This window comes from Gadus chalcogrammus, chromosome 3 (genome assembly GCF_026213295.1).
Source record: "Gadus chalcogrammus isolate NIFS_2021 chromosome 3, NIFS_Gcha_1.0, whole genome shotgun sequence".
In the NCBI taxonomy this organism is placed as follows: domain Eukaryota; kingdom Metazoa; phylum Chordata; class Actinopteri; order Gadiformes; family Gadidae; genus Gadus; species Gadus chalcogrammus.
Window position 1 is genome coordinate 22,131,642 of NC_079414.1, and position 27,397 is coordinate 22,159,038.

The following is a 27,397-nucleotide window of genomic DNA, read 5'->3' on the forward strand; positions in this document are numbered from 1 at the left end:
CACGCACGCACGCACGCACGCACGCACGCACGCACGCACGCACGCACGCACGCACACACGCACGCACACACACACACACACTATGGTATGCAGCAGTTCCAGTGACGTGTATATTTAACTAACAGAAATGAGCACTCTCCCTCGAGGGGTTTCTGGTAAACATTGAGTGCTAGTGGACGAGCAGGCACCACTTGTCCGTTCCTTTGAAGAATGACCTGGGGTGTTAGGGAGAGTGATTTCACCTAGCCTGTCTGTCTTCTCTGGCATTCACACACTGCAGTAAACCCTGAATACCGGCCGGCCTCGGTGGAATATGAACACGTAACCCTTGGTCACTGTGTGCCAAAGACCGAGGAAGCCTGAACAAAACCTACACACAACCTTTTCTCAGCGTCGGTCGCTTTATGCCGCTTTTCCACCGCACATGTAGCTCGACTCGACACGACACGACTCGACACGACTCGACACGGTAGCAGCGCGGGTGCTTTTCCACCGCAAATAGTACCTCCGGGACGTGGGCGGGGTCGTCTGCGCGAAAGGGCCGTGACGTATTTTTGTACGCGACTCAAACAACACCTACGTAACCCACACATGGACAGAACCCACATAACAACAATGGAGAACATCGATGCGATGGTATTCGTGTTCGTATTATTAGCTGGCATGTTGAAGAAGTGGAATATGTTGGCTGCGGCGCTATGGCTGTTCTATCGTTACCAGCATGGTTGCCATGTCGCTCTCGTGACTTGGTCACACTCTCTGGCCAATCAGTGGCCGGCCGTCTGCCGACGTCACCTTTTAGCATCGGCTCAGCCGCTTGGAACCTAGAGCGAGGCGGTACTAGAAAAAGCAGCCACTTGAGGTACTAGATCGCGGTGGAAACGCAAAAAAGGCGAGCTGAGTCGAGTCGAGTCGAGTCGTGTTTAGCTGGTACCATGCAGTGGAAAAGCGGCATTAGTGAACGATTCTGAAGATTCTCTTCATTCCACATGAAGAGGCTTCGGATGAAAAGGACGACTGCTTCATAAACAACGTTGTTGTGCGAACGCTCTTACGAAAGAGAATATTAGCACAAGACAGTCTGTGCATTTCCGTGGTCAGTGAGCTCACGGAAGATTTCAGAGAATGGATCATTTCTATGTGGCGGAACAAGGCTTTGCTGTTATTGTTTACAAAGGACAAGGGGACGCGAGCTAGATAGCTCTCGTTCCCTTGTCCTTTAGATATTCATGTGCGAGCTAGATATTCATGTCAAAACTCCTCTGAATCAAGCATCCATTTCAGCAAAGTGCTTCAGAGTCAGATAACAACCACTGCCATATAGTTACCAGCCGAGTAGTCTCCAGCATGCTGTGGTCTCATTAATGCCATGCACAGGCATGGGAGCAGTGATTGAATGTCAGTGGAATTCCAGCCGCTCAAACAAGAAACCAAAGCTTGGCACCCACTGCGTGTACACAATCTAAAAGTCTGCAGGATATCTGGCCATTCTTTCACCCGGACTAATATGAAAGTATTCCATCGGAAGACAAAAGTACTGTAGAGGCACTTTCTTCTATTACAATGGAAAAATTCGTCAGTGATGATTCACTCAAATGATTCAACCCATTCATGATCGAGATAAACATACATGTAGTACACCTTTTTTTTCTCCGAGCACTGTTTTTGGACGGTGACGAAAAACTATAAGCCAGCTGGCGTCCTACTCACCGATCTGGTCCTCAGGTATGAGGGACTCCAGGGGCGGGTCCAGCTCCGAGCTCTGCCGCAGGTAGGCCTTCATCTGGGTCATGAACTGCCGGATGGTCTGCAGGAAGTCTGTGGTCGTGGTGTGGCAGTGGCGGTTCTCCTGCACGAAGCACACGTAGTCCTGCACCAGGGAGCCGAAGTAGGAGCCCTTCTCCCGGGACAGCTCGGCGATCCTCTTGACGGCTCGTCGCTCCGGGGTCATGAGGGAGCCCAGGACGCCGCTCATCCGGCGGAACTTCCCCTTCAGGGCGCGGGGCAGGATGAAGGACCCCCCGCTCAGCCCCCGGCTCAGCCTCACCCCAACGTTCCTCCGGCGGGCGCTGAAGGGCCGCCGCCGCCCGTTCTCCAGGTCGTTCTCCAGACCCACCCCGTAGTCCTCCTCCTCCTCCTCCTCCTCCTCCTCCTCTTCCTCCTCCTCCTCCTCGCTGCTGTCCTCGGCGAGGTCGCCGTGGCGACGCTGGCGGCGGGCCGGGGCAGGGGGGAGGCCCAGGGAGAAGCCGGGAGCCCGGGAGTACTCCAGGGAGTCGGAGGACGACGTGGACAGGCTCATGTCGCTGAGGCGCTGCCCCCCTCGGCCGTCGGCCGCGGCCACGCCGGGGGGGCCCCCGGCTCCTTCCTCCGGGGGGGGGGCCTCGGCGGGCGGGGGTTTGGCGCGCAGGATGGCCTGGGCGATGGTCTCGTCGTCCAGGGCGACGTGGCAGCGGTGGGACTCCAGGTCGGGCTTCTTGGAGGGCCGGGGCGGCGGGGGGTTCGACGCGGCCGGCAGGGGGAGGGGGGCGCCGGCCGGCTTCTTGGCCGGGCTGCTGCTCTTGGCGCCCATGGACGGCGGTCGGGGAGCTTGACGCCGCACCGATGTGGGTTGCTGTTGCCTGGCAGCCGCGGCAACAGGCTCTGGCATGCCCTTCGGCTTGGGGACGGACGCCGGGGGCGTGGCCGGCAGCGGAGGCGGCTCGGCCGGCGCGGGCGGGGGCTCGACCGGCACCAGCGCCGGCGGCGGGGGCGCGACCGGCGGGGGCGGGGCTTGCCGGCGGCTGGGCATGAAGCGCGGGGGCGGGGGGCGCGGCGGGGGGGCGAGGCGGGGCTTGGCGTCGCCGGCGGCCTTCCCGGCGCGGCAGTGAGCGTCCTGGACGCGGGACGCGGCGGTCGACCCCGGGGGTCTCCTGGGGCTGGGCAGGGTGCGGGGGGTCTCGGGGTCACGGGAGGAGGCGGAGGTAGAGGAGGAGGAGCGGGGGGGCGGCTCCAGCTCTCCCTGGCGGTGGCGGTGGGCCTGGAGGAAGAGCGGGTTGACGAAGCACAGGGCGGCGCCGGGCTGGCTCCGCGGGGACCCCGGGGAGGGGTGGGCGCGTAGGGTCGGGGGCGCGCTGGCGATGCCGCGGCCGGCCTGCCTGCCGCGGGCTCCTCCCCGGGACCCCCTGGGCGGCCCGCTGTCCGAGCGCTGGGGGCTGAGGGTGCGGCTCAGGGGGCGGGGGGGCGAGCAGGGCCGCTGGCGGCTGAGGGCAGAGTCCCAGAAACCTGGAGAGGGAGAGAGGAACGCCGGGAGGGAATGATTAACCTCACGGCCCCCGACGCGCCCGCGCCCGCTACCGACGGCCACAAGAGGGAGTCGCCCCGCGGGAGGGGGCTCGGGTGTCGAGGGGGTCACACGAGAACCGCTCCGACAGGAGAGGAGGATCACAACACCGCAGTCGCACACACAAGAGGACACATGGAATCCGACGTGTTAAACAACACCTCTCAGGACTCTACTCACGGCGGCTCCGTTGGGATATGCCCTCGAGGTACAAGGTACGAGCGGTTTGAAATCCGTCTTCACACTCGTGTCGTTCTCCTGGGGCGTCTCTGCCGTACTCGCAGCTACTCGAGTCGTGCGAGTTTAGCCCTGTGTCTGTGCTCTGAGTCACTGGATACCAACTCACTCACACACTCACACACTCACACACACACCCAGCGAGTCAGAGAGGGGAGTCACCAATGTTAATCTCTTAGTGGGAGGGCCCCAAGCACACACACACACACACACACACACACAAACACACACACACACAGCAGTCGCCCCACTGCCTTGTCCTGCTTTCCACTCCCATTTCCTGCTATGAATGCCCGGCCCCTTTCCACTCTGCTTCGGTTCCTCCTTCTGTTTTTTCACCCCAGTTCCAGCTCAAAATCCATGCTTCATGTTTGTTTTCCTCCTTTATCTGTCTTTCTTCTGCACTTTTAACAAAACTCCTGTCCGTCCCTTGGCTCGGCGGGATTCACACTCTCACTTCAACTGAATCCCTTAGTTTGCTCTACTCGACTGCTGCTACAACACAGGCGTCCCTCACTCAGCACACACCACTCAGGCTGAGAGATGCACTCATGTCACAAGAATAGAGCTGTCGAAACCTCTCCCTCGGGTAGTACCCTACCCTCGACCTACCAGGAAGCTGAATCATGGGTACAAGTGGCAAATAACAGCTTCCGAACTGCCATTCAATCACACTACTCAGATTTTCCGATATACTCGTCGGTAGGTGGGAAGCATTTGGTTTTTATGGGAAAATATGACTTGTAAAGTAAACCATTAAAACAGAAGGTAGCACAAAGAAAATAAACAAAACAGTATGTCAGCGTAAACATGCTTCTGGCCAATAAAGCTATTCTATAAATAAAAGCTAAGTATTTTTATTAGGTTTTCCTGCTCCATGCTGACTGAACACAAACTTAACCGCAGTTAGAGCCTGTAAAATGGGGGAGGGCTGGTTAGGGTGGTAGGGGGAGAGAGAGAGAGAGAGAGAGAGAGAGAGAGAGAGAGAGAGAGAGAGAGAGAGAGAGAGAGAGAGAGAGAGAGAGAGAGAGAGAGAGAGAGAGAGAGAGAGAGAGAGAGAGACAGACAGACAGACAGACAGACAGACAGACAGACAGACAGACAGACAGACAGACAGACAGACAGACAGACAGAGAGAGAGAGAGAGAGAGAGAGAGAGAGAGAGAGAGAGAGAGAGAGAGAGAGAGAGAGATCTAATAATAAATCCAATCAAACTCAGATGGCTGTCACCATGAACGTATGGGGTCTGAATTACTGGGCAGGGATTCCTAAGCCTGAGAACACTCTGATCTCGGTATCTTGGGGCCTGAAAACATCTCGCGGTTTTATTCCCGTCCCACTGGAGGCCCTGTGGGGGCTCGAAGGTTGGGTTCCATCTATGGAACCGACCTTCCCATTCTTAAGCTCAGCGCCATCTACTGTCAACACAGGATGAGAAACCCCTCTTTTCCCCCCATTTCCCTCCTATTTAGTGATGGTTTGAAGAGGATATGGAGGGCAGCATACACTCGTGTCTTCATAAGGAACTATAGATGAATTTAATTTACAACTTAAGCATTGATTGGAACTAGGGTGGATTGTTTTAACCCAAAATGGTTTCAATTTGTTTAATCATGACTTCACATTTACGTTCAGGGCATTTAGCAGACGCTTTTATCTAAAGCAACTTACAATTAGTACATATGTCAGATAAAAGAGAAACAACAATATACCACTATCGGTACAGTAAAGATGTTCATAGAAACAAGTGCCAGTCACTTACAATTACTTGGTTAACCCATTCCCCGTACACAACAAAGATAGCTTTGGGATAAGACGCTACACAAAGATTTTCTACATCTGTGGAAATTGTTGATGTGTGTGCATCGTTGGTCATAACCCGGTGGTATCCCTTGGCTTGTCTCAGAACGTGGAAAAACCCTTGCATTAAATCATAGAAGCTGCACAACTACATCCTCAAATAGTTCAGTTAAGGGTCACCTTCCAGCCCTCACTCAGTATCTGGGAACAACCGCATTCACAAGCCAGTGTTTAAAAAAGAGAAAAGGGTTGCTTGTATATATAGACACGGGCCGTGCCTGCCTTTCATCTTCAAACACAGGTTTTCCAAAGGGAAGAGGAGTAGCCCCGACTGGCCAGCGGCCTAATAAAAGGTCCCAGGCTGACTCACAGTAAAAGCTCTCCTCTGGCTCCGCCCCCTCCAGCCCCTCCTCCTGCAGCTCTGCCCCCTCCCCCAACTCCAAGTCTAATTCAAGCAGTTATGCTGAAGTTGGCATTGCTATTTCATACAGGTTTACACCCGCACACATACCAACCAAAATGTGCAGGGGATTAGGAGTGTATGTGTGTTTGTGTGTAATTGTGTGTGTATCCTTTAAAAAAAAGCCCTAATGGTGCAATAAAACACTTCTTAATAACAGCTTAAAGTGAAAAAAAAAAAAAAGCCTGGATAAGTGTGCTTCAGATTAAGAATAAGTTACTATAATTATAATGTTTTTTTCCATCCTTCACTAACAGCTTCAAAGACGACTGGATTGGGCTGGTGCTCTGACTCCCCTTCCATATCATTACTCACATCGGTTAACCAACTTCTAGGAATGATTTGCAAGAGCCAGCGTCTGTAGGGCAGACGTCTGTGCAGGCCCGCCGCTCCCTATACGCAGAGTACACAGAGTGCGTAGGGCACCAAGTTCCCCAGGGGGCACCAAAAATTAAGGCTTGTAAAAAAAGGAAAAAAAAAGTAATACATTATTGAACAAAAAAAAAATGTAAATTAGTTACGAAGAGGCCCACCGTTGTTTGTCCTTAATTGTCTAACTTATCACTCAATTTCGGCAAATTATATGTTTTTACCCCCCCCCCAGCAGCGGCCCTGCGTCTGTGCATGTAGTCACTGCTGAGCATGGCTCCCGCAGCGTGCCTGCGGACACTCCCCCACGCTGAGCGCTGACATGCACAGCCTGAGCGGTAAGCGGGCCCAATCAGTAAGGATAATACTGCCATCTGGTGGCCGTCTGGGGGAACAAGACCACCGAGGCGCCCTGCCTTGAGGAACGCCTCGGGTATCACAAAACCTTAATGGAAGAATCGGTAAGACTTTTCAATCCTACATTTTCATAGGATTAACAACGAATGTTTTCGTTTTGCTTTGGACCTGTGTCACGTTCAGGGCTCTGTGTTTCTGCTGTGAAGGGCAGCGGATACTCAGGCTTATTTTGTTACCACACATAGAGCTGGATCAACAAGCATGTAGCTGGGTGTTCCTCCATGACATCACTTCTCCCTGTCGTGACGGTATCAGTACAGTATCAGTGGGACTACCTGCTCCGAGCTGGGCCACCTCCTCCAGCTCCTTCCGAGACCTGGCCGACGCAATGGATTCTGGGAGTTTCAGTGTGAATGGCAGGATGTCCCTAATTCACCCCGAGGAAACAAAAACAAAAGAAAGAAGACAAAGAAACGCTGTTAAGAGAGGATGAAACAACAATGGCCGCCATAAGATACACATGGAAAAGTCATCTATATTATTGACATGCAAAGATATTGAATTTAATATTTAAAAAAGCCAGTGCTGCCTGCATAGGTTCAACACTAACACAGTGTACCAGATCATGACCAGCTAAGAGTATGGTCACTCATATAACACACCCTATGGGTTTTCTTTTCTCTGGAAATGGAAAGTGTAGCTCCTAGCTGCACAGCTTCCCATTTCATGTTTTGTGTGTGTGGTTTCAGACCCGACGTAAGGCTGTGGCAATCTGGCCCAGACACAAGAAACCAACACCGTGGGTATGGAGCAAAGAGAGAGAGAGAAAGAGAGAGAGAGAGAGAGAGAGAGAGAGAGAGAGAGAGAGAGAGAGAGAGAGAGAGAGAGAGAGAGAGAGAGAGAGAGAGAGGTAGAGAGCTACATATAGCGAGAGAGAGGTAGAGAGATAGAGAGAGACAGAGAGAGAGAGAGAAGTAAAGAGAGAGGTAGAGAGAGAGAGAGGGAGAGAGAGAGAGAGAGAGAGAGAGAGAGAGAGAGAGAGAGAGAGAGAGAGAGAGAGAGAGAGAGGGAGGGAGGGAGAGAGAGAGAGAGAGAGAGAGAAGTAAAGAGAGAGGTAGAGAGAGAGAGAGAGAGAGAGAGAGAGAGAGAGAGAGAGAGAGAGAGAGAGAGAGAGAGAGAGAGAGACAGTGACAGAAAGTGAGAGAGGAAGAGACAGAGAGTAAGAAAGAGAATGAAAGAGAGCGAGAGAGGTAGGGCGAGAGACAGAGAGAGAGAGGTAGATAGAGAGACCGACCGGTAGAGAGAGAGAGCAAGAGAGAGCAAGGTCGAAAGAGAGCTAGAGAGGTAGAGAGAGAGAGATTTAACTTATATCCGTTACCTGCTGACGCAGTAGAAAGCCACCAGACGGAACAGGTCTGCAAAGCTGATCCCAGAGTGTTCCAGGGAAAAGGCTGTTAAAAATAAAAATACAACAATTGAGTCATTGATTCTTGAGATGCATGTCATTAATGAGTAGGTACGGCTTGGCTGTTGTGCTCAAGGCCTACAGGCCTACAGACGGGGAATCAAACCCCATACCTGTCACCTTTGAGTCCAAAAAGCCCCCTGACCTGAGTATTCATACACAGCCCCCCTCCAACCCAATCACACTGGGGCAGTCCCCTACAGTATGAGGTTGATATAGTGTATAAGTAAGTCATGTGCTACCAAAACAGGTTAAGCTCCATCAAATCGCTTTACATCAACAATTCACCCTCCGACTGGAGCTTGGTCCGATACATTACAGCCCTGAACAGCTGTCTCTGCTCGTATATATCTGAGGAGCCCACCGATATGCAGCTGACCCGTATCAGATGGCCAAACTGGGTCAGAGATGGGTCTGTCCCAGGGGCTTCTCTCAGGACAGCATGGGAAGGTCCAAGGCTTGATCGTCATCGCATCGCTGTCCACGTCCCATCAGTCATCGTGTAAAACTTATGGTAAAACTTGATGTAGTTCTCCCTTCTAGAATGTCTAGCGCTAATTATATATGATATCCTTCTTATCCTAGCTCTTTTTGTTGTACACTGGGAAGGGGTTAACCTAACAATTGTAAGTGCTTGGCACTTGTTTCTATGAACGTCCTTACTGTACCGACAGCGATAGATTGTTGTTTCTCTTTCCATTAACGAATATACTTAATGGAAGTTGCTTTACATAAAAGATTCTGCGATATGCCCTAAATGTTAATGATATTATATGGTTCATTTTTTTTTATGCATATGGAATATGGATATAGAAACAACAATTACGTGTATGGAAACGTAACCATTAGCCTCTATCTAATGCCAGATTGTGCCTGCTGGTTCTGGTATTGTGCTGCCTATGTTACCACGTTGGAACTGTATGATGCACAATAAATATTTGCTGCCCATGCCGTAGAAGACAACACAAACACAACATACTGTAGACGGACACTCTTGAAGGCTTGAACCCCTTGCACCCGCTGGTGGACAAAGGAGCAGGTAAGGGTTGGATGAGACCTACTGTACTGGCTCTCCTTGACGGGGAAGTCCTGGATACACGGAGAGGAGCCCTCGTCCTCCAGTCGTACACTGAGGACCTTCCTCTGGAGGGCGGCGGACCTCGTCACCAGGAACACCTGCACCAGGGGGAACACATGAGAGCCTGATTGATTGGTTCAGGGATGGAAGTGGGCGTGTGCACGCAGTTCTGTGGTTGGTGTTCAGCGATGTCACCTTCTGTGTGCGTTTTTTTTCTGTGTTCAGGGTTCATAAACATCAACATGTTTTGGTAATCCAAATACTTTTGTGATTTTATTTATGTGCACTTCTTCTACTGGTGTCTTTAAGATGCCCTTAAAAAGACCTGACACGATTGTTGCACCACAAACGTATGATATTTACTCATATGTAGTCAATTAGGTGAGTCACACTTTTTTTACTTTTAAAAATGGGTCACCAGCAAACCAAACAAATGTGTGACTTCAGCGTGAACTGCAGTGGGTCAGAAGTTCCTTAAGCTAGAGCCAACTGCAACAAGAAGAAGGGTTTGAATGGCTCCAATATACGAGGGGGAAGACAGGGAGTCCCCTGGGTGTGGTATTTACACTGGTGGGTTTAGTTACAAGCTTTTCTTTTGTAGTAGAATCCAAAAAACGTTTATCGAGACCAAGGAGTTGGAGGGGAATAAGGTCATTATGTCATTCACACGACGTCACCCCTCAGATGAAAACATCTGCAATAATTTTCATGGAGTAGAATAATGTCACAATGTCTCTTGCATTACGTCACTTTTCCGACGATTTCATCAAAAAATCGAAACTGAAATCACTGTTTGTTCCAAAAAACAAAACCCAGCGAAGCTGATCCGACGATTAGCCCAATAATCTCTGTTGCACAATCCTGGCATCGGCCTGCAACTTCCACGCTTCACGCAAACAGTGTTGTTTGGTTAGCAACCGGCTAGCGGCTAGGGTGTTCCCTGGCTCCTTACCCCGGCTGGCTGTCTGAGCAGAATGCGTCTGGCCTCCTCCTCCCCCAGGGCAAGCAGTAGCCACACGGGGTGCGTCTGGGTCAGCCGGGCCAGCACACTCATCCTCCTGCCCAGCGAGTCATACCCAGAATCCCTCTCACCGCCCGCACGGTGGCTGCAGTGGCGGGACTGCAGGTACAGCCCGCTTACCTCACCCTCTAGCCTGGAGGAGGGAGGGAGGGAGGGAGGGAGGGAGGGAGAGAGAGAGAGAGAGAGAGAGAGAGAGAGAGAGAGAGAGAGAGAGAGAGAGAGAGAGAGAGAGAGAGAGAGAAACAGAGAGAGAGAGAGAGAGAGAGAGAGAGAGAGAGAGAGAGAGAGAGAGAGAGAGAGAGAGAGAGAGAGAGAGAGAGAGAGAAACAGAGAGAGAGAGAGAGAGAGAGACAGAGGGAGAGAGAGAGAGAGAGAATCAACAAATGCAGAGGGGAAGAGGCTGCTCGATATATATCAATACTAGATATCAATAGCCTTCTTTGTATTTGCAATAAACCAGGACAACTATGTATTAAAAAGTCAGCTTGCCACACCAAATCCACAGAGCAGCAATCAGTTGAGAAACAACCTCCTCATGAGATCTTATCCTAATTGCTATGCCGAGGAATTTCTAGAATGTCCAAGGAAAGCCGTTTGAATTCCACGCCGTGCTCCGGGAGGAGAGCGTGTGGAACGCACATGCTGAGATGTTTGTAAACGAAAAAGCCTCACCCTTGGAATGCGACCGGCTGCTTCTCCTCTTCCGCCGAGGGCGTCCGGACCATCTCCTGCTTCAGCTCCCCGATCTCCGACGCGAAGGCGTCGATCAGCTAGGAGGAGGAGACGGGAGAAGGAGAAGGCGCCACCAGATGAGTTCCAAACACGCACAGGGAGAAGATCCCTAGAAGGAGCAGGCAGGGACGAGCTATGAGGAAGTCAGACGCGCCGCGACATGACGGGAGACGGGAGCGTCAAGAGGAACCTCCGGAATCGAAACCCTGGTCTTCCGTTGCGAAAGGCGGCACACAGCCTGTGAAGCAGTCACTCACTTTTTCCTGTGAATTGAACTCACTTCCTATAGGCAGGAAGCACGGAGACAATGCGATGGAAACAACGAACACACATGCACCAAGAATCACAGGATGACACACACACACACACACACACACACACCGTTTATGATATTCCCAGTGTAAATGGCATTCCTACTATCAACCCATTGACGTAAACAACACCACTAAATGAGGCGTCGTTTTAAATACACATCTTGGTGGAGAGGAAAACTCATAGGAAGTCATCATCTTAGTGTTGTTGGTCTGGATTGAGATTTTATCGGTTGTGTTTTTGATATCAGGAGAAGAGGTCTGATGTTGTGTGGGTCGACCGTTGCTAGGGGTCATGGTGGTCTTGCCCTGCATGTTGATCCCCTTGTTGGACTAACACGTTGAGGTGGGAGGGGACCACAGATAGATGGATAGAACAGATGATGACGTCTGTTGTGACACATTCTCTACAGTCCAGATTGACTTCTCGTGATCCAGTGGTATGTGTGGAGTGAGCCCTTCTTTCAATTTAAATTTAAAAAACCCACTATTGATCCCAGAGGAGCAACTCCTAAAGCTAGCATGCCCATTACTTACTAGTACTACTAGGTATACTGGGTATGCCTAATAGTAGGATTGTGGGTATTGTGGGTGTTAGGTCTGTGGGTACCTACTAGTACAGGACATTAAGACAGTACATTTACATTTACATTTAGGGCATTTAGCAGATGCTTTTATCCAAAGCGACTTACAATAAGTACATTTGTCATAATACAATAAGTACATTTGTCATAACATGTCAGTACATGATAGACAAAAATTGACAGACAAAGTGTGGGAAAGACTGAATATACAGTGGCCATACAAAGCAGGGGCAACGGCCATGTCAAATATGTCAAATATTTAGCAAAATATTATTTTCCATGAAAATCCAGTGGGAGTCAGAAATGATCATTGAGTTGGTTTCCTTTATCCCGGTGTTGACCAACTATCAAGGGAGGAGGTGGTCAATGTAGTGGTCAAGATTATCTGTGGCTCTGTGCAAAAACTAGATACGATGGAAGCCTTAATAAATAACATGTGGCTCTTTTAGCCTGAATACATATCACTTGGCAGGGATTTCAGCGCACAACTCGATGATCACATAAAGGGTTAGATAATCAGATGAATATCAATGAAGTCAAGATGCATAATAACTGTCTGAAACGCTGCATTTTGACCTCATGATCTGGCTCCCTTGGAGGAAACAAGCGGTAAGCCCTCTACACTTATAAGATGTGACCCAGGTGCTGTGGTCTCTTACATTAAACCCAGATGCTATGTGTTGTCGTTCCGGCTTGGTGTAATTCGGTAGATGACCACTAGATGGAGTTATATGACAATGCCGTCTGTAAAAAAACTGTGGTCCGGTTCCGCCCCGTAACTCGCTGCTGACATTGCGAAGAACCCTTTGATTCAATTTATAAGTGGAACCAGAACTGTCTCAGTCTTTGAATCTCACAGATCCCCGTCAGCTAAACCAAAACAGTAGTTTTGTTTCTTTGTTCTTCTTTCAAAGTAATAGATGGAGCCAAGACAACCTTTCTAGTTGTTTTATAAAGACGGGCATTGTCCAAGCGGTCTTCACTTACGCATTCCAAAGAAACCAATAAAACATATTGAGTTTTCCTTTTTGAAGTCCCATCTCAAATACAGTTATCGGTGATGTTTGACAGCACCTGGGAGACATTGATCCTGGGGAGAGGATGAATGCTATTTAATTGTTCAGATGCACATTGTTTGTTTGTTGCATCCATGCAGAAAAGTGGCTCAGCAATACAAATACAATAGGGGTGGGGGAGGGACAGACCAGTAATCACAACACAGTATGTCTGAGCAAAAGCATCAAGGTATCGTAGCAGGAGACACAACATTCATAATCCATGAGGGGCTTGAGTTGTTCACAGTTGTTGTAGGTCACACTGAGAGCATGGGGGTCAGAGGAAAAGAGAGAAGCAAGGGCCGTTCTGAAGCCATCACATGAAGGTCATTGAACGGCTGAATGAGTCTGGCTCTGCACATCTTGATAGCTCTTCATATCTTGTGATGGCTCTCAGAAACAACAGTCAATACTACTTACGGATTTCGTTAAGGATTTAAGTCCGTCCCTGCAATGCATGTGTAAACAGATGCAGATGTGAACTATAAAGGCACCGAAAAATATAAACACGGCAACACACACACACACAGACGTGCGCACACATACGCACGCACACGTACACAGACACGCACGCACACGCAGACACACACACGTGCACACACCCAACTAACACCCTAATAACCCAATGTAGAAAACGATACTTTTCCACATCTCTGTAATTGTGTGTGTGAAGGTAAGTGATTCTCTGCCTGGGCTGTCGTTAAGGCCATGGATACTCAAGGGGAAACTATGTGTCAGGCTTTAAAACCCAGACACACAGTGACTGCTTTCACTGCGTCTGAGCTCACAGTGGGAACCTCCAGCGGATTAACAATAAAAACGGAATTATTTGATACTTTTATTTAGTCAATAATTGCTTTTTCCACCATACCGTACTTGAAAAATATGTAAACCCTTCTAATCTAATTGTATCTGTGCATTGTACGGGTTATAGCGTAACCACTGATCAAGCAGTCAGCCTTAAGGAGCGAATGTTGAAGCCACAATTTTAACAAGAGGTAAAACATTCTCCATTGAAACGCATTGTATCACGTAGCATAGTTGAAGGCTGTATACAAGTCTATGTTTGGGGGGGAAGTGTCTATAATGACGTGTTGCTCATTCCCAGACAGGTTTCACCCCCTCCAACCCCCCTACACAGTTCTGCTGAATTAGGGCGATTCCACAGCACTGAGCGTAAAACCAAACGTTTGGCTTCAAAAAGCCCCTTCAGGAACACTTGTGTGACGCCACAGTCGCTCTGTTTTAACGTCTATGTAACCGATACGTTTAAAAAAAAACGGTGGACTCTTCTTTTCCCCTTGGCCCCAGTCCTGCAAAGCCAGGCTTCCATTTGCAAGCTTACCAGCTTTATGGTGAGAGTCAAGCACAGCATTGGATCGGAAAGGGCAAAGAAAACACAGCCTGTTGCTCTTATGAACTTCGGACAATGTGCAGGCCTTACCACACATGTAGCACCCAGTAGGAGATTGTCTGTGTAAGATGCGTTATCTCTTACTGGAAATACTCTGTTTGGTTTGGAGGGGGGTTTAGGGGGGGGGGGCGCCTGGGTGGGGCTTGCAGGAGGCCGGATGTGATGCATAAATGACACGGAAAGCACAGTGTTTGTGCTTTCTTTCCCCCCCCCCCCCCCAGATCAGGGGGGGGGGGGGGGGGGGGGTACTACGGAACCATCCCTAATGACCTCTGTTCTTGCGTTAATATCAATAATAAATGTGTTTGGGCGTATGCGCAATATCAACTTTTACATGTATTTTTCTGGTTCTCGGCAGTCACGTGATAGAAGTGTCATCAACACTCACGTGAACTCTCCGGAAAATTTGCTGCTTTATTCACACATTGGCTCAATCGGACATTACACAGACTTTGTAGTTGGGGAGCTGCCGGGGAAAAATCTGTTTCTTGTCTGGTCCAACTGATTGAAAATGTTGATGTTTGGAAGAGGCTTAGGTCAAGTGCTTGCATGCTGTCCATTGTTTCTTATAGATGTATCAACAGACCTGCTACAAGCTTTCAAGATGGATGAATTGGGGTTTAAGTATAGCAATAGCTTATAGGGACCAATCGAGTGTTGATGTCCCTTGCTCAGGGACACTTGGGCAGAGTGTGCATCGTAACATTGCCGTCGAGGTTTGCTCTGATTTTGAGAGAGTACACAGACAGTATAATTTTACCGGCTGAGCATCAAGCGATTCAAGTGTGAGACGGATTGAGCCATCAGCAGCTGTATAAATAAAGCTGTAACTTTTCAAAAATCTGGCAATAGAGTGTATTTTATGGAACAAACAGATGACAATGCACACTTCAAAACCAAGGCGGCTGCAGCCTTGGTTTTGTTACATAGAAATACAGCTGACAAGAGAATTGGATTTTACCATAATGAATTTTAAGGTTGGTTGGATAGACCATCTGTGTTTGTGTGCATGTGTCTTCTGAATTCCCCAACAGTGTGTGTGTGTGTGTGTGTGTGCGTGTGTGTGTGTGTGTGTGTGTGTGTGTGTGTGTGTGTGTGTGTGTGTGTGTGTGCGTGTGTGTGTGCGTGTGTGTGTGTGCGCGGGGGTGTCTATATGCCCTTGTGAGTACACACACGTCGAGTAGGAATCAACAATTCACAATGTATGCTAACCAAGGCAGGAGACAGGCAAGAGGTGTCCGTTTGAAGCAAGACTATTAAAAACAATTGTGTTTTCATTCATCTATACTGCGTGTATACCATGTATTCGGAAAAATATCATCCTGAACGAGTAGCTGTTGTTGTCAGAGATCAGCAATCAAGTTAGCCTCAAGACAACGACACTGAGCTGACTGAACAAAATACTGAGTTTTGACACTCAACGGGATAGAGAGTAGCTAGACAGTGAATCAAGAAAGACCGGTCAGCCAGAAAACCCCAAATGTACATCCATTCCCAGACACATACCATGTGTGAGAGGGGGGGCGGACTGCCTTACCTTGAAGAAGCTACCGCTCCGGTCCAGTGGTCCCATGGGGAATGTACTGGAGGCCATGCTGGGGGGGAGAGCTCTCACCCCGCTGGGCCCCGTCCCTCGCTCTGCGTCTGGGTAGAGGCCGTCGGGGCTGTGCTGGAGCGCTGCTGGACCGACACATGGATCAGAGCTGCGGTCAAACCACAGGAAGTTCCTGTGTCGGCCACAGCCAGTAATACGGAGGTGCTGGTCTGCCGGAATGCTTTCAGTCTGAACCTCTCCCCCCTGTCTTGTGTCCCTCTCTCCCCCACTCTCCCCCCCACTCTCCCCCTCATTACCCTCCCACCCAGTTGCATCCCTAAAAAAAACCGCTTCATACTTCTCTCTCTATGCTCTCTCCATCCCAACCTTCTTATCTTCATCTTGGCCACTCTCTGCATAATCTTTCATAATGAATCTGAAGTCTTTTAATCAAGCTCATTCCTTTGCCCCTTTAACATGCCTCTCTCCTCATCTCTTCTGACAAGTCCTGAGCTTCTTATTTCTCGGGATAATTGAAGCATGAACAGCTCTGTGAAGGTATCCTACCAAACCACGCATTCCTAACCCAGCAGTGGGAGGTCAAATCACCGTCGTTTTGAACTGAAGGTATCAGGTTAATCTGTGCAGACTTGTAGACCATTCACATGAGGACCACAATACTTATAGTTTTGTATTTGCTACATGGATCATTTGGTACATGGGTCCCCAGTCGTTCGGAGGTATCATTAGGTGAGAAGATGTTCAAGCCTCCTCTGTCTTTCTCTGCCTCATTGCCCCCAGACCACAGTGAGTTTGGTGGAGGTGAACCCATGACTAGTTGAGGCATCAGAGCTGCTGATAGGGTGGAGGCCTTTAGAGACAGAGACAGACACTGCGTGTTGCCATGGTGAACGTGGACCAAAGCACCACTCAAAATCAAGATATTAAAAAACACCACATAAAGTCAATAAATTAATGCCCAGCGGTGGCTGTAAAGAAAACACACACACATTCACACACACACACACACACACACACACACACACACACACACACACACACACACACACACACACACACACACACACACACACACACACACACACACACACACACACACACACACCAGGGTGAATGTAGTTTCAAATTTCAAAAAATTGGAATTTGTAAACACTTAAATGGAAACTGAACATATGCGATGAAAACTGAAACTTAATAGAATGGGATCTTTAAAATGAAACTGAAATCGAAACATAAGGAACGATGAAAGATTTTAAAAAAAAGAAACTGAGTAAAGGGAATTAAAACTGAAAGAACATGGCTGTGGACATGGAAGGACTGAGACATTAAAATGCACACACACACACACACACGCGCGCGCACACGCACACACACACACACACACACACACACCAATTAAAAGATAGCTTTTGTTTTTGAGGAAACAAGGGCCTGAGAAAAAATGTATTTGTTTTTTAGGTATGTCAGTTATTCTGTCATTAGTTGGGCTAGTATAACTAATATTCAATGAGGTGTGTAATGGAAACAGTTTTTTATTATAAACATGACCTGCAAAATGTTGAGTTAACCTCAGCTGGAAAGAATAATAGGCAACCAATCAGCATAGAGCAGCTGGCTGACACAGCCTTGTGTTCGTCTCTTTCTGTCGACCAAGCAGGAATATCTGCCATTTCCTCTGGCTCCGCCCAATCAGGTTTTTAAGGGTATGGAAAGAGTGGCAACACAACACCAACATAGACCTGAACCGGGCCAATGGGCACGTATTCAGGGTACGACTGTTTTCATGAAAGAACTACTAAATAACAGCCTCCCGCCCACGTGACACCATTAGCAGTTAACAATGACAAAAAATATGCAGAGCAGGCAACACGACCGCATGAGCCCTCGGTATAAACTAGCCCAATATTTACTGAATAACTATCTGTTTTTTTGTCTCCAAAAGGGCAAACATTACACACACATCCGCATTATTAATTCACAATGTTTTCTAAAAAACATGTGAATATCTCAATGTACTTGTCTGTCCCAACCACTGTGCAGCCAAGTGGAAAGATGTGCTAAAACCCCATGCTGTGCAACTCCTAACCACTAATGAACAATATGAACTGAAAGACAAAGCCCGAGACAAAAGCCTTTTCGATATTTGTCTTTGTGTTCAAGAGCTACCTAGAAGCATTTGGGTCAGTCGTTCTGGATGGGTTCAGCTGAAGCTCTTGGCCAACATCCTGCGGGTGAGGGATGAGAATGATTGGCATGCTTTTATTTAAACATGCCAACAGCAAGGGAAAACCGAGGGGGGGGGGGGGGGGGGGGGGAGAGGTTGTTGGGTTGTTCACAGGGCTAACCCACCGAATATATCTGTCTCGGCTCGTCAAATCTCATCCGGTAATCAATCTTCTTGGAGCAGCGGAATCCAACGCACACTCTCTCCTCAGATCATTAAGAAGTGCGTCAACTCTTTCATCGGTGTTTCGCAGAAGGAAAATAAATCAAGTGGCTTTGGATATGGGGGGATGCCAACGTGCCCTTCAACTAAAGTTGTGGTTGGGAACCAGTGTAAGCGGCAAGCAGCGCCCGGCTTCAACTTTCCACACCAGCATGGTCAACCGAGGGAAAGACTGGGCATTTCCCTGGTTCTTTGGAGCGAGCAGTAGGAATCCTGCAGTCGGCTACTCCCTCATTAAATTGGGAACCAAAATAAAAGCGTGGCTGATGTCCTTCAGACTTTGCTGTTTTGCCCACATCACCGGTTCTGTCAGGAATCACTTTTGACATAGATTTAACCATTTGTGGCATAAAATGGTAATACAATTTAGTTTGGTGGTATGGTTCAACTCTTTTCTGGTGCTCTCTGCTGCAGGATTGAATGCATGACACAGATGTCGGATACAGAATACCAGCAGCATACCAACATTTTGACCTGAGTCAATGTATGTCTCTGGTCTATCTGTATTTTGAGCCCAATCCCTAACCCTGACATGCTCCCAAATAGCGCAATACATAGGACAGCAATCCAATCGCCTTATCTCTTAACAGAATACTCTCTTTCTTCTTTATTCCAAACTAACCCAGCAGCCAAAAGTTAAAGTTTCCTAACATTATTGTTGAGTAATTGAGATTTGATAAGAGAGAAGCAGAGTGCTACATAAACAGGAAACAGGAACTCTGATAAACATGATTATAGTTGATCAAAACACAACAAACAACATAAATACAGGTTTCAAGAGACTGTATTTTTTTTTAGACACTAAACAACTTGAATGAAATTAAAGAACAGGGATGGAACCTATTAACAAGTTTAAGGGCCTGTCATGTACAGTTTCCAGCAGAGAGAACATTTAGTTTAAGAAGCTGTGCAAACTTTAATATATAAAAGGACAGGTCCAGATTTGCCCCTCTAAAATGGACCATCTCTGCATCTGTTCAATATAAAAGCTCAGCCCTCAATACAACAGCCCCAGACAGTTTTATCTTCCACTCATGACATCACTTCTTTATTGTTTTTGTGGCGTTTCCATTGCTGTCCCAGATGAATCTGGGCTCTTTAAACAGCCCTATCGACCAATGAGGGCGACAGGTAAACAACAGTTCAAGATGACATGAAGAAAGAATTTTACAGCTGTGAAATGCACTCTTTTGAACTTTAAAAGACAACAGTCATGGTATAAAATACCAGCTGACAAATCAGAAACATCTTCCCTGGAGAGAAAGTGAAGAGAAAAGTGAGAGAGGATATTTTCAATGGCATAAGCTTGGAACATATTTAGTTTAGCAGTTGACTGTATCCCTTCCAAGCCTTTTGGTATTATTTGGCCTTCCATACCCATGTGGGCCACCTGGAACACAAACGCCTTGCCTTAGAACTGGAGATAATCTCCAAACCCGATAGCAGAGGGGCTTTAGGAAGAATGCTAGCCAATAGCCATAATAAAAAATATAGGCTAGACAGACATCTACTGACTGCAGAAAACAGACAATGACTCACTGGCATGAGAATAAGATTATTGTCCCCATAGGTCTATGGTCTAGTCCAGGTTATACAAGTCTAAACGATTGCATCTGTCCCAAGAACTTGCACGAATACTTAGCACTCAGAAAAGTGAGGGAGAAGGGGAAAAGGTATGGAAAGTTAGAAAAGCACATTTTTAACAGAAAAATACATGATTGCATGATGGAACAGGGACAATGTAACTTAGATAGCTCAAGTCGTCTGCCTTGTTCATAGTTGTGTGCGGGAATGTGTTTTTCTTTGTAATAAATTATTAAAATAGTGTGCGTGTTTGAGAAGGGTGGGACAACTGACCACGGTCTGCTTTTCTACACATTTCAGTGGGCTAACATTACTTTTATTGGACACTATGCTATCTTGTTTACACATACAAAAGCCTAAAGTCGTATAGAACAAAGGGATAACGTTCTTGTAGTAGAAAGAAACAACTTTAAACATCATGACGAGAAAACAACTCCCTTACCTTTACAAGGTCTCCGAAACTCGACGCGTTGTGTCTTTACGGTCAGTGAAAGGCATCATAGGTAAACATAGTTCGCCTTGTTTCTCTTTCGGAACGCATCGAGAGCCGACCGTGTGCATTTCAGTGTTCATAGCTCACGTCGAGCGGCGTTGCAGCGCCTCGGCGCCCCGCTGCGGTTTCCGAGGAGACTGGGAAGAGGAGGAGAGGAGGGGAGGCGGAGCCACGTGACCACCGTTGGAATGCCGCGTGAAAAAAGTGATGGAGGCGCATCCTCACCTTTGACCCCTGTGTTTTCCAAATGTTTTGCAATATAGGCCTATGCTTTTATTACAGTCGTGTAGTCCTCTTTTTTAGTCGTGTAGGCCTTTTTATCGTTTGTAATTTGAGTACATTTAAATGACAAGGAGTTCTATGATGCGCTCTGTATTGTGATGACAAGTGGGGTTAAAGGTCCATGAAGTGAAGCAAACACATTTTGAAACAAGAAAATAGAAACAAAAAGCCAGTCTGCATGTAAATCAATTTATTGCAAGAAGACCCTGGGGAAACAATGCTAAACGTATCTTCTGTGGTACACAGTTCTATTCAGAGGCCCCCACAAAAACGAGGATTTACAAACAAATAACAAAGACAAATAATGCATATGCATAATGCATAAAATTACATTAGTCGACTGAGAACTACTTGCGTAGACCTAAATACTCCTGATATCTGAAATATGATTGCCTATCCCGTGTATTTATAATAATGTTCCCCATTTTGAAATGCACAGCATAATAAAAACTGTATATTTTGATCCTGGTCATATCTTAACATTACACACAAAATAATTTGAGTTATGAAAGAGTCATGCGCACAACCTTTTTAAAACTATATAGAGCCTATCTACAAAATACCCAAACGAATGGAAAATGTACCAATTCATTGTCTTCACTGGAAACGTATAAACACAGCGACCACAGAGCCCTCTTTTGTCTCTCCAACAATCACATTGACATTGATTCAGAGTGGTTTGCATTGAGAGGAGACCCAATAAAACACAATCATAAATATCAATCACCTTAGAGTAAGCAATAAAAATAAAATGAAAAACACCTTGCAAATTTCTCCACAGTTTTTCTGAAAGCATGCTTCAAACGGAGAGGCAATAATGCCGTTTACAAGAGGAGGCTTTGGCTCAAATACAAGCAGGAACCCGGCCGCTAAGCTGGCTGTAGTAGACTCAAATACAGGGAGGCATTGCAGAGGTTCAAGTGCTGTATCGTTGTTAAAAAAGCGATGTTGTTTCCGAGCCCGTCGTTTTGTGTTAATATGTTATCGTCCTGAAGTACAACGGGGTTTGTCCTTACGATGTGTAATTCCTTACTGAACTAACATGCAAGGGATTAGCAGCAGTGGTGCACGCTCTCCTTTTAACCTGCCACGTTGAGACAAACTATGTGGGAAATCAAAACTTCTGCTCAGCAAGGACGGTCCGGCCAAATTATATAACATCGGCAAACCAGCCAAACGATAGCTGGGATACTTCGATAAGCCTCAGCTTCAAAACAATTGTTTTTATTGACGGTTGTTTATTTGTTATTTATTTACAATATACAAATGCTCATAGTTTTTTCTGAAACTATACAAAACTTATAAATTATATAGATCTATTCTTAAATATAAACAACATCAAGTCAGATTCCAGTACTTATAGTATATATATATATATCAGGTACAGTAAATGTACATCGCCTTAAGGAACAAACAGAAAGCATTCCAGTTGATATCTCGTACACAATCCAAGGGTACTGAAACTGGTGGTCGACATTATCCTTGAATAAATTAATTCATAAATAAATTATGATTATGTCTTCCCAGTCACAGTGAAGTCCTTGGTGCCCCTAGAAAATACAACACACAGCAGCGCGCACACGCACACACACACACACACACACACACACACACACACACACACACACACACACACACACACACACACACACACACACAGCCCTCGCATCTACAAAGTCTCAAGCTCAGGTCCAAATCTCTTCACGGTCATCAACTATCATTTGTTCTCAAACTACTTTTGTCTCAGAAGAACAGGGCTTGTACATCGCAATGAAGATCTCCATTTTGGAGGCATTGGAGCAATGGAATGTTAGTTATTGTGTTGGTAATCATGTTTTTTCGGTCATCGTTTAGCAATAAATCGTGAAAGTATTTGTGGGAAGTTATTGTTGCCTTTGAAACTGCCACAGCATATATCATGCAAGGTAAGCGTAGGTTACGGTTTAATTATGTTGATCTAGGATTTTACAGGGCTACATCTCTCTTGAGTCCTCTCAATATGCGGGAGCATTGCAGACAAAAAATTCCAAGATGTATTGTGATGCACAAGCCCTGCTAGGAGTATCGTACTCAGCTCTGATGCAAACCTGACGTACTCACCCTGTAGCACAAAGTCCTATAGTCTAGGGAAATCTTCTTATTCAGTAGTTACACGATTAAAACAACCTGTAGCTGGCTCACAACAGTAATATCATATCATGTTTAATCAATAAAGTGACAGTGCTGGATTTCAATTCAATTCCAGAATGATCCCTTTCCTATTTTTGGACTAAACTGTAGGAAAATATACCACATATTTAATTAGCTATATCTGTAAGGGAAACCAAACAAAAACATCCAAAGACAAGACTTAATATCATCAGTATAGTCAAATATTTGGGTTTGCTCAGTGCAAAGCATCAGGACTGGTGAATACAGCATGCTATATGAATCTCTTAGGGCAGATACTCAGCAAGGTAGAGAGACTGAGGCATTTGGAAAGGGGTCACTAACAATAATTCTAGTTGCTGACTCTTTGTCAAGGAAAAATATACAATATAGTGACTTTCGATACCAAATGTAGGTGTGCAAGAGAGAATTCATAAATCCAGGAAACATGAGCATCAGTATAACCCTTAAATATGGACAAAGAAATCCAGTTAGAAATACGTGAATGCGCTTTACACACATACAAAGAGTAACAAACGACCCTATTAGGCTAAAGATCGCTTTAAGCACGTGATCTGTCCCGTTCGGTTGGGTTAGTCAGTGAGTTAAAGTAGCAGCTTCTCCGTGTCGTTCAACGCCTGCCGTTGAACTGAACGCAGGTCGGTTCCTCTCAACCGTTTCCACCCCTCAGCTCGCGACCGGGTAGCCAGGAGTAGCCTAGTTCACCCGCTCGGACAACTTCTTCGATCCCTTTTGACCACGAATGGGCTCCCTCTCCTCCGTCTCCTCCTCCTCCTCCTCCTCCTCCTCTTCCTCCTGCTCCTCCTCTTTGATTCAGTCCAGTAATCCAACCCAATAAACCCTAAGACATCCTTTTCGATTCCTTTTGACCATGACTGGGCTCCCTCCCTCTTCTCCTCCTCCTCATCCTCCTCCTCCTCTTCCTCCTGCTACTCTTCTTTGATTCAGTCCAGTAATCCAACCCCAAGAAACCCTCGGACAGCCTCTTCTTCTGACTCTGGTGTTCATCTGTCACATATTGCACCAAGGTTCAAATCATATAAAGCTCTATAGACATATCTGGAGATGGCTGGAGCTTCCAGGGTTGTGCAGGGGGAGTAGGGGGGGGGGGGGGGGGGTGAAGGAGGAGGCCGGATGGGACACCAGCAGCCAGGTGGGACGTCCTCCGTCTCAGAAGAAGAAGAAGAAGGAGATGTGAGGCGAAGAGGAAGCGGAGGCAGGTCAGTGGATGTCCGAGCACATGGGCAGGTTGACGAAGGTGAAGACGTTGAACTCGATGAGGATGGAGAAGCAGAGGAAGATGGAGTACATGAGCAGGCAGGTCAGGCCCAGACGCTTGTCCAGGGTCCACTTGTTCAAGTGGACGCCCACCACCTGGGGAGGATTCAAGGCAAGAGAGTGTGAGTCTTCGCACCCTAGCATCAAAGTCAACACCTAGCTCCAAGTAGAGCAGTCAAAATAGCACATGGGTATAGGAGTCACGTGTGCCATCCAATATAGAATCTGTCCACGCAAGCTTCTTGGACCCTCTATCCTATTAACAACATGACTTCTTTTGAAATCTATACGACATGGATCCTGTGTGAAACCTCACCACACACACATACTCCCACATACTTAACTGTGTGTGTGTGTGTGTGTGTGTGTGTGTGTGTGTGTGTGTGTGTGTGTGTGTGTGTGTGTGTGTGTGTGTGTGTGTGTGTGTGTGTGTGTGTGTGTGTGTGTGTGTGTGTGTGTGTGAGTGTGTGTGTGTGTGTGAGTGAGTGAGTGAGCGAGTATGTGTCTGTGTTGCTGCATACTCACTGTGAGGAACACTGAGGCCAGTAGAAGAACAACAGAAAATATGAGTCCCCTACTGTTGAGATGGACCTGGGAACACACAGACACACACACACACACACACACACACACACACACACACACACACACACACACACACACACACACACACACACACACACACACACACACACACACACACACACACACACACAAACACAGTTAGCAACCACGTGATTTTTGCATTTCCATTGACATTTAGGTACAATTATCATTGTACCATATAAATATGTTGAAAGAAAGAGTCCAACCATATCAAACTGTGGAACGCCTTTTGAGTTAATCATCCATTGTTGTCATCCAGTCATTCAACCTGCAACCCCCCCCCCCCCCCCCCTCCTGTCCGTCCATTAAGTGAGTGAGAGTACAACCTAGACAGATTGCCATGTGCGCTTTACTATACCGGCTATACAAACTTGGCTTGCTATTCTATTCTTATCCCCCCCCCCCCCCCCCCCCCCAGCACCCTGGCACCCAAGGCCAGCGTTGACTCACCACGGAGCCGTAGTCGACGCAGAGCGTCTGCAGCATCCAGGGCAGCCCCAGGCCCACCAGGATGTCAAACACATTGCTGCCGATGGAGTTGGAGATGGCCATGTCTCCCAGACCTGGGGGGAGGAGAGCGACACGTCACGGCCTGCAGCGGGTCGTGTGACACGTCGGTGATGACATAGCTGATAATGATAACATGCATAGCGTGTTTTAATCATTCCCCAAGGCTTCGAATTGACTGGGAATGATCATAAACAATGCTCTTTATGTGCATTATGTGTGTGAGAGTGAGTGAGCGAGTAAATTAGTTTGTGTGTGCAGGTCGACACGGGCATGTGTTTTTGAACGCGTGTGTGCTTGTGTGTGTGTGCACACGTGCACGTGTGCCTGCGTGCGATTGAGAAAGTGTGTGTGCGAGTGTGTGTGCGTGTGTGAGCGAGTGAGCGATTGAGTGTGTGAGTGGGTTTGTGGGCGTCTACATGTGCCTGGGTTTGTACGTGTGCGTGCATGCGTTAGAGTAGGTGCGGCGTCACACGGCGAGCCGACCAGAAGACTTACCTTGGCGTGCGACGATGAGACTAGCCATGCAGTCGGGCACGCTGGTGCCAGCGGCCAGGAAGGTGATGCCCATGATGACATCAGGGATGCCCAGGGTGTACCCGATGACCGTCACCTGGGGGACAACACACACAACAACACACTCTCCTTCATCGTTGGTTTTGCTGTTTTGTACGCTTTTTTAACACCAAAAATAGAGGCTATAATGAATAGAGCAGCACATGCATATTTATTTGCGGTGACTACAACATTTCACTCTTGCACAGAAGGTTGTAAGCAAAACAAAAGTCACAACTCCTGGTTCTCCCTGTGTTTAGCAAAAGCACAGCTTCAATGACCGCGTAGTTCTTACTGACACTGTGGTTGTGAGAGAGGGAGAGAGAGAGAGGGAGGGAGGGATGGAGGGAGAGAGAGAGAGGCAGAGAGAGAGAGAGAGAGAGAGGCAGAGAGAGAGAGAGAGAGAGAGAGAGAGAGAGAGAGAGGCAGAGAGAGAGGGGCAAAGAGAGAGAGAGAGAGAGAGACAGAGAGAGAGGTAAAGAGAGAGAGAGACAGAGAGAGAGAGACAGAGAGAGAGAGGCAGAGAGAGAGAGGGAGAGAGAGGGACCGAGCGAGGGAGAGGGAGAGAGAGGGGGACAGGAGAGAGGGGGAGAGAGAGAGAGAGAGAGAGGGGGAGAGAGTGACAGTGAGAGAGAGAGAGAGGGGGAGAGAGAGAGAGAGAGAGAGGGAGAGAGAGAGAGACGGACAGAGAGAGACTGAGTGAGAGAGAGACACGGAGAGAGAGGGAGAGGGAGACAGTTGGAGGGAGAGAGACAGAGTGAAAGAGAGAGAAAGAGAGACAGCGGGAGACAGAGATGAGAGGGAGAAAGGGGGAGACGGAGAGGAGAGAGAGAAAGGGGGAGGCGGAGAGGAGGGGCGGAGCCAGAGGCGGGGACTGACCATCCAGACCATGATGTAGGAGAGGCCGGCGATCCACACGGTGGCCGTGAAGAAGGCCACCATGAACCACTTCTCCCAGGGCTTCTTGTTGCAGTTGGGCACGGTGAGGAACAGCAGCAGGCACAGCGGCCACATGGCCAGCCACTTGAGCTTGTTGCACGCCCCCGCTGGAAGACAAGAGGACCACGCTAACCTCGTTAGCCATTACGCTAATGAGCGGGAACACGGAGGCTTTGTTGTCTTCTGTTTTTTTTCCTCTCCTTTCATCTCATCAAGGAGACAAGCACACGCAGAAACGTGCAGAAGGGAACAAAGCCGCCGGATGGTGCTGGCGGCACGGTTTGTGTGATGTGGGAGGGGAGAGGGGGCCAAGAGGCAGAACGATAGGTGAGGTGGAACGAGCTCCCTGCCGATGGAATCGCTCACCAGCTTCAGCAAGAGACTCAAAACTCACATGCAATTACGTTCTGTCACTTAATGTACGCACTTATTGTATGTTGTACGCCCTGGCACTTAAAAATAGTCCCTAGCATTGTGGAGCATCTTATCCTAGCTATCCTTGTTGTATACGGGGAATGGGTTAACCTAGCGATTGTTTGTTCTTGGCACTTGGTTCTATGAACAACCTTACTGTACCCACAGCAATAAATATATTTCAGCTAAGATATCATGTGTGAAGGTCGTTCCATGTCATTACTAGTTAGATATTTGAAGATGAATTACATTCATTCGATGGAAAACTGACGCTAACACATTTCCATGTGTCCATAACTTCCATCCATCCATAATCAAGCTCCATAATCAATAATCTTAATCAAGATGCTAATCCGGATCAGGGTAT

At 47.7% G+C, this 27,397-nt stretch overlaps 2 protein-coding genes across 2 annotated transcripts in view; both read right to left on the minus strand.

Moving 5' to 3' along the window:
• Positions 1-20,407, minus strand: part of LOC130380102 (ras and Rab interactor 2-like) — a 29,749-nt gene extending 9,342 nt beyond the window's left edge. Inside the window, exons 1-8 of the mRNA XM_056587285.1 lie at positions 20,230-20,407; positions 15,740-15,879; positions 10,779-10,876; positions 10,038-10,239; positions 9,069-9,183; positions 7,921-7,993; positions 6,878-6,969; positions 1,711-3,261 (exon numbers count right to left, since the gene is read on the minus strand). Of these exons, the coding sequence (XP_056443260.1) occupies positions 1,711-3,261; positions 6,878-6,969; positions 7,921-7,993; positions 9,069-9,183; positions 10,038-10,239; positions 10,779-10,876; positions 15,740-15,796 (2,188 nt within the window). The 5' untranslated portion in view covers positions 15,797-15,879; positions 20,230-20,407. The remainder of the gene's footprint in view (positions 1-1,710; positions 3,262-6,877; positions 6,970-7,920; positions 7,994-9,068; positions 9,184-10,037; positions 10,240-10,778; positions 10,877-15,739; positions 15,880-20,229) is intronic.
• A 3,460-nt stretch (positions 20,408-23,867) lies between these two features.
• Positions 23,868-27,397, minus strand: part of LOC130380103 (sodium/potassium/calcium exchanger 3-like) — a 45,486-nt gene continuing 41,956 nt past the window's right edge. Inside the window, exons 12-16 of the mRNA XM_056587286.1 lie at positions 26,557-26,723; positions 25,621-25,735; positions 25,066-25,178; positions 24,535-24,600; positions 23,868-24,105 (exon numbers count right to left, since the gene is read on the minus strand). Coding sequence (XP_056443261.1) covers positions 23,953-24,105; positions 24,535-24,600; positions 25,066-25,178; positions 25,621-25,735; positions 26,557-26,723 — 614 coding nt within the window. The 3' untranslated portion in view covers positions 23,868-23,952. The remainder of the gene's footprint in view (positions 24,106-24,534; positions 24,601-25,065; positions 25,179-25,620; positions 25,736-26,556; positions 26,724-27,397) is intronic.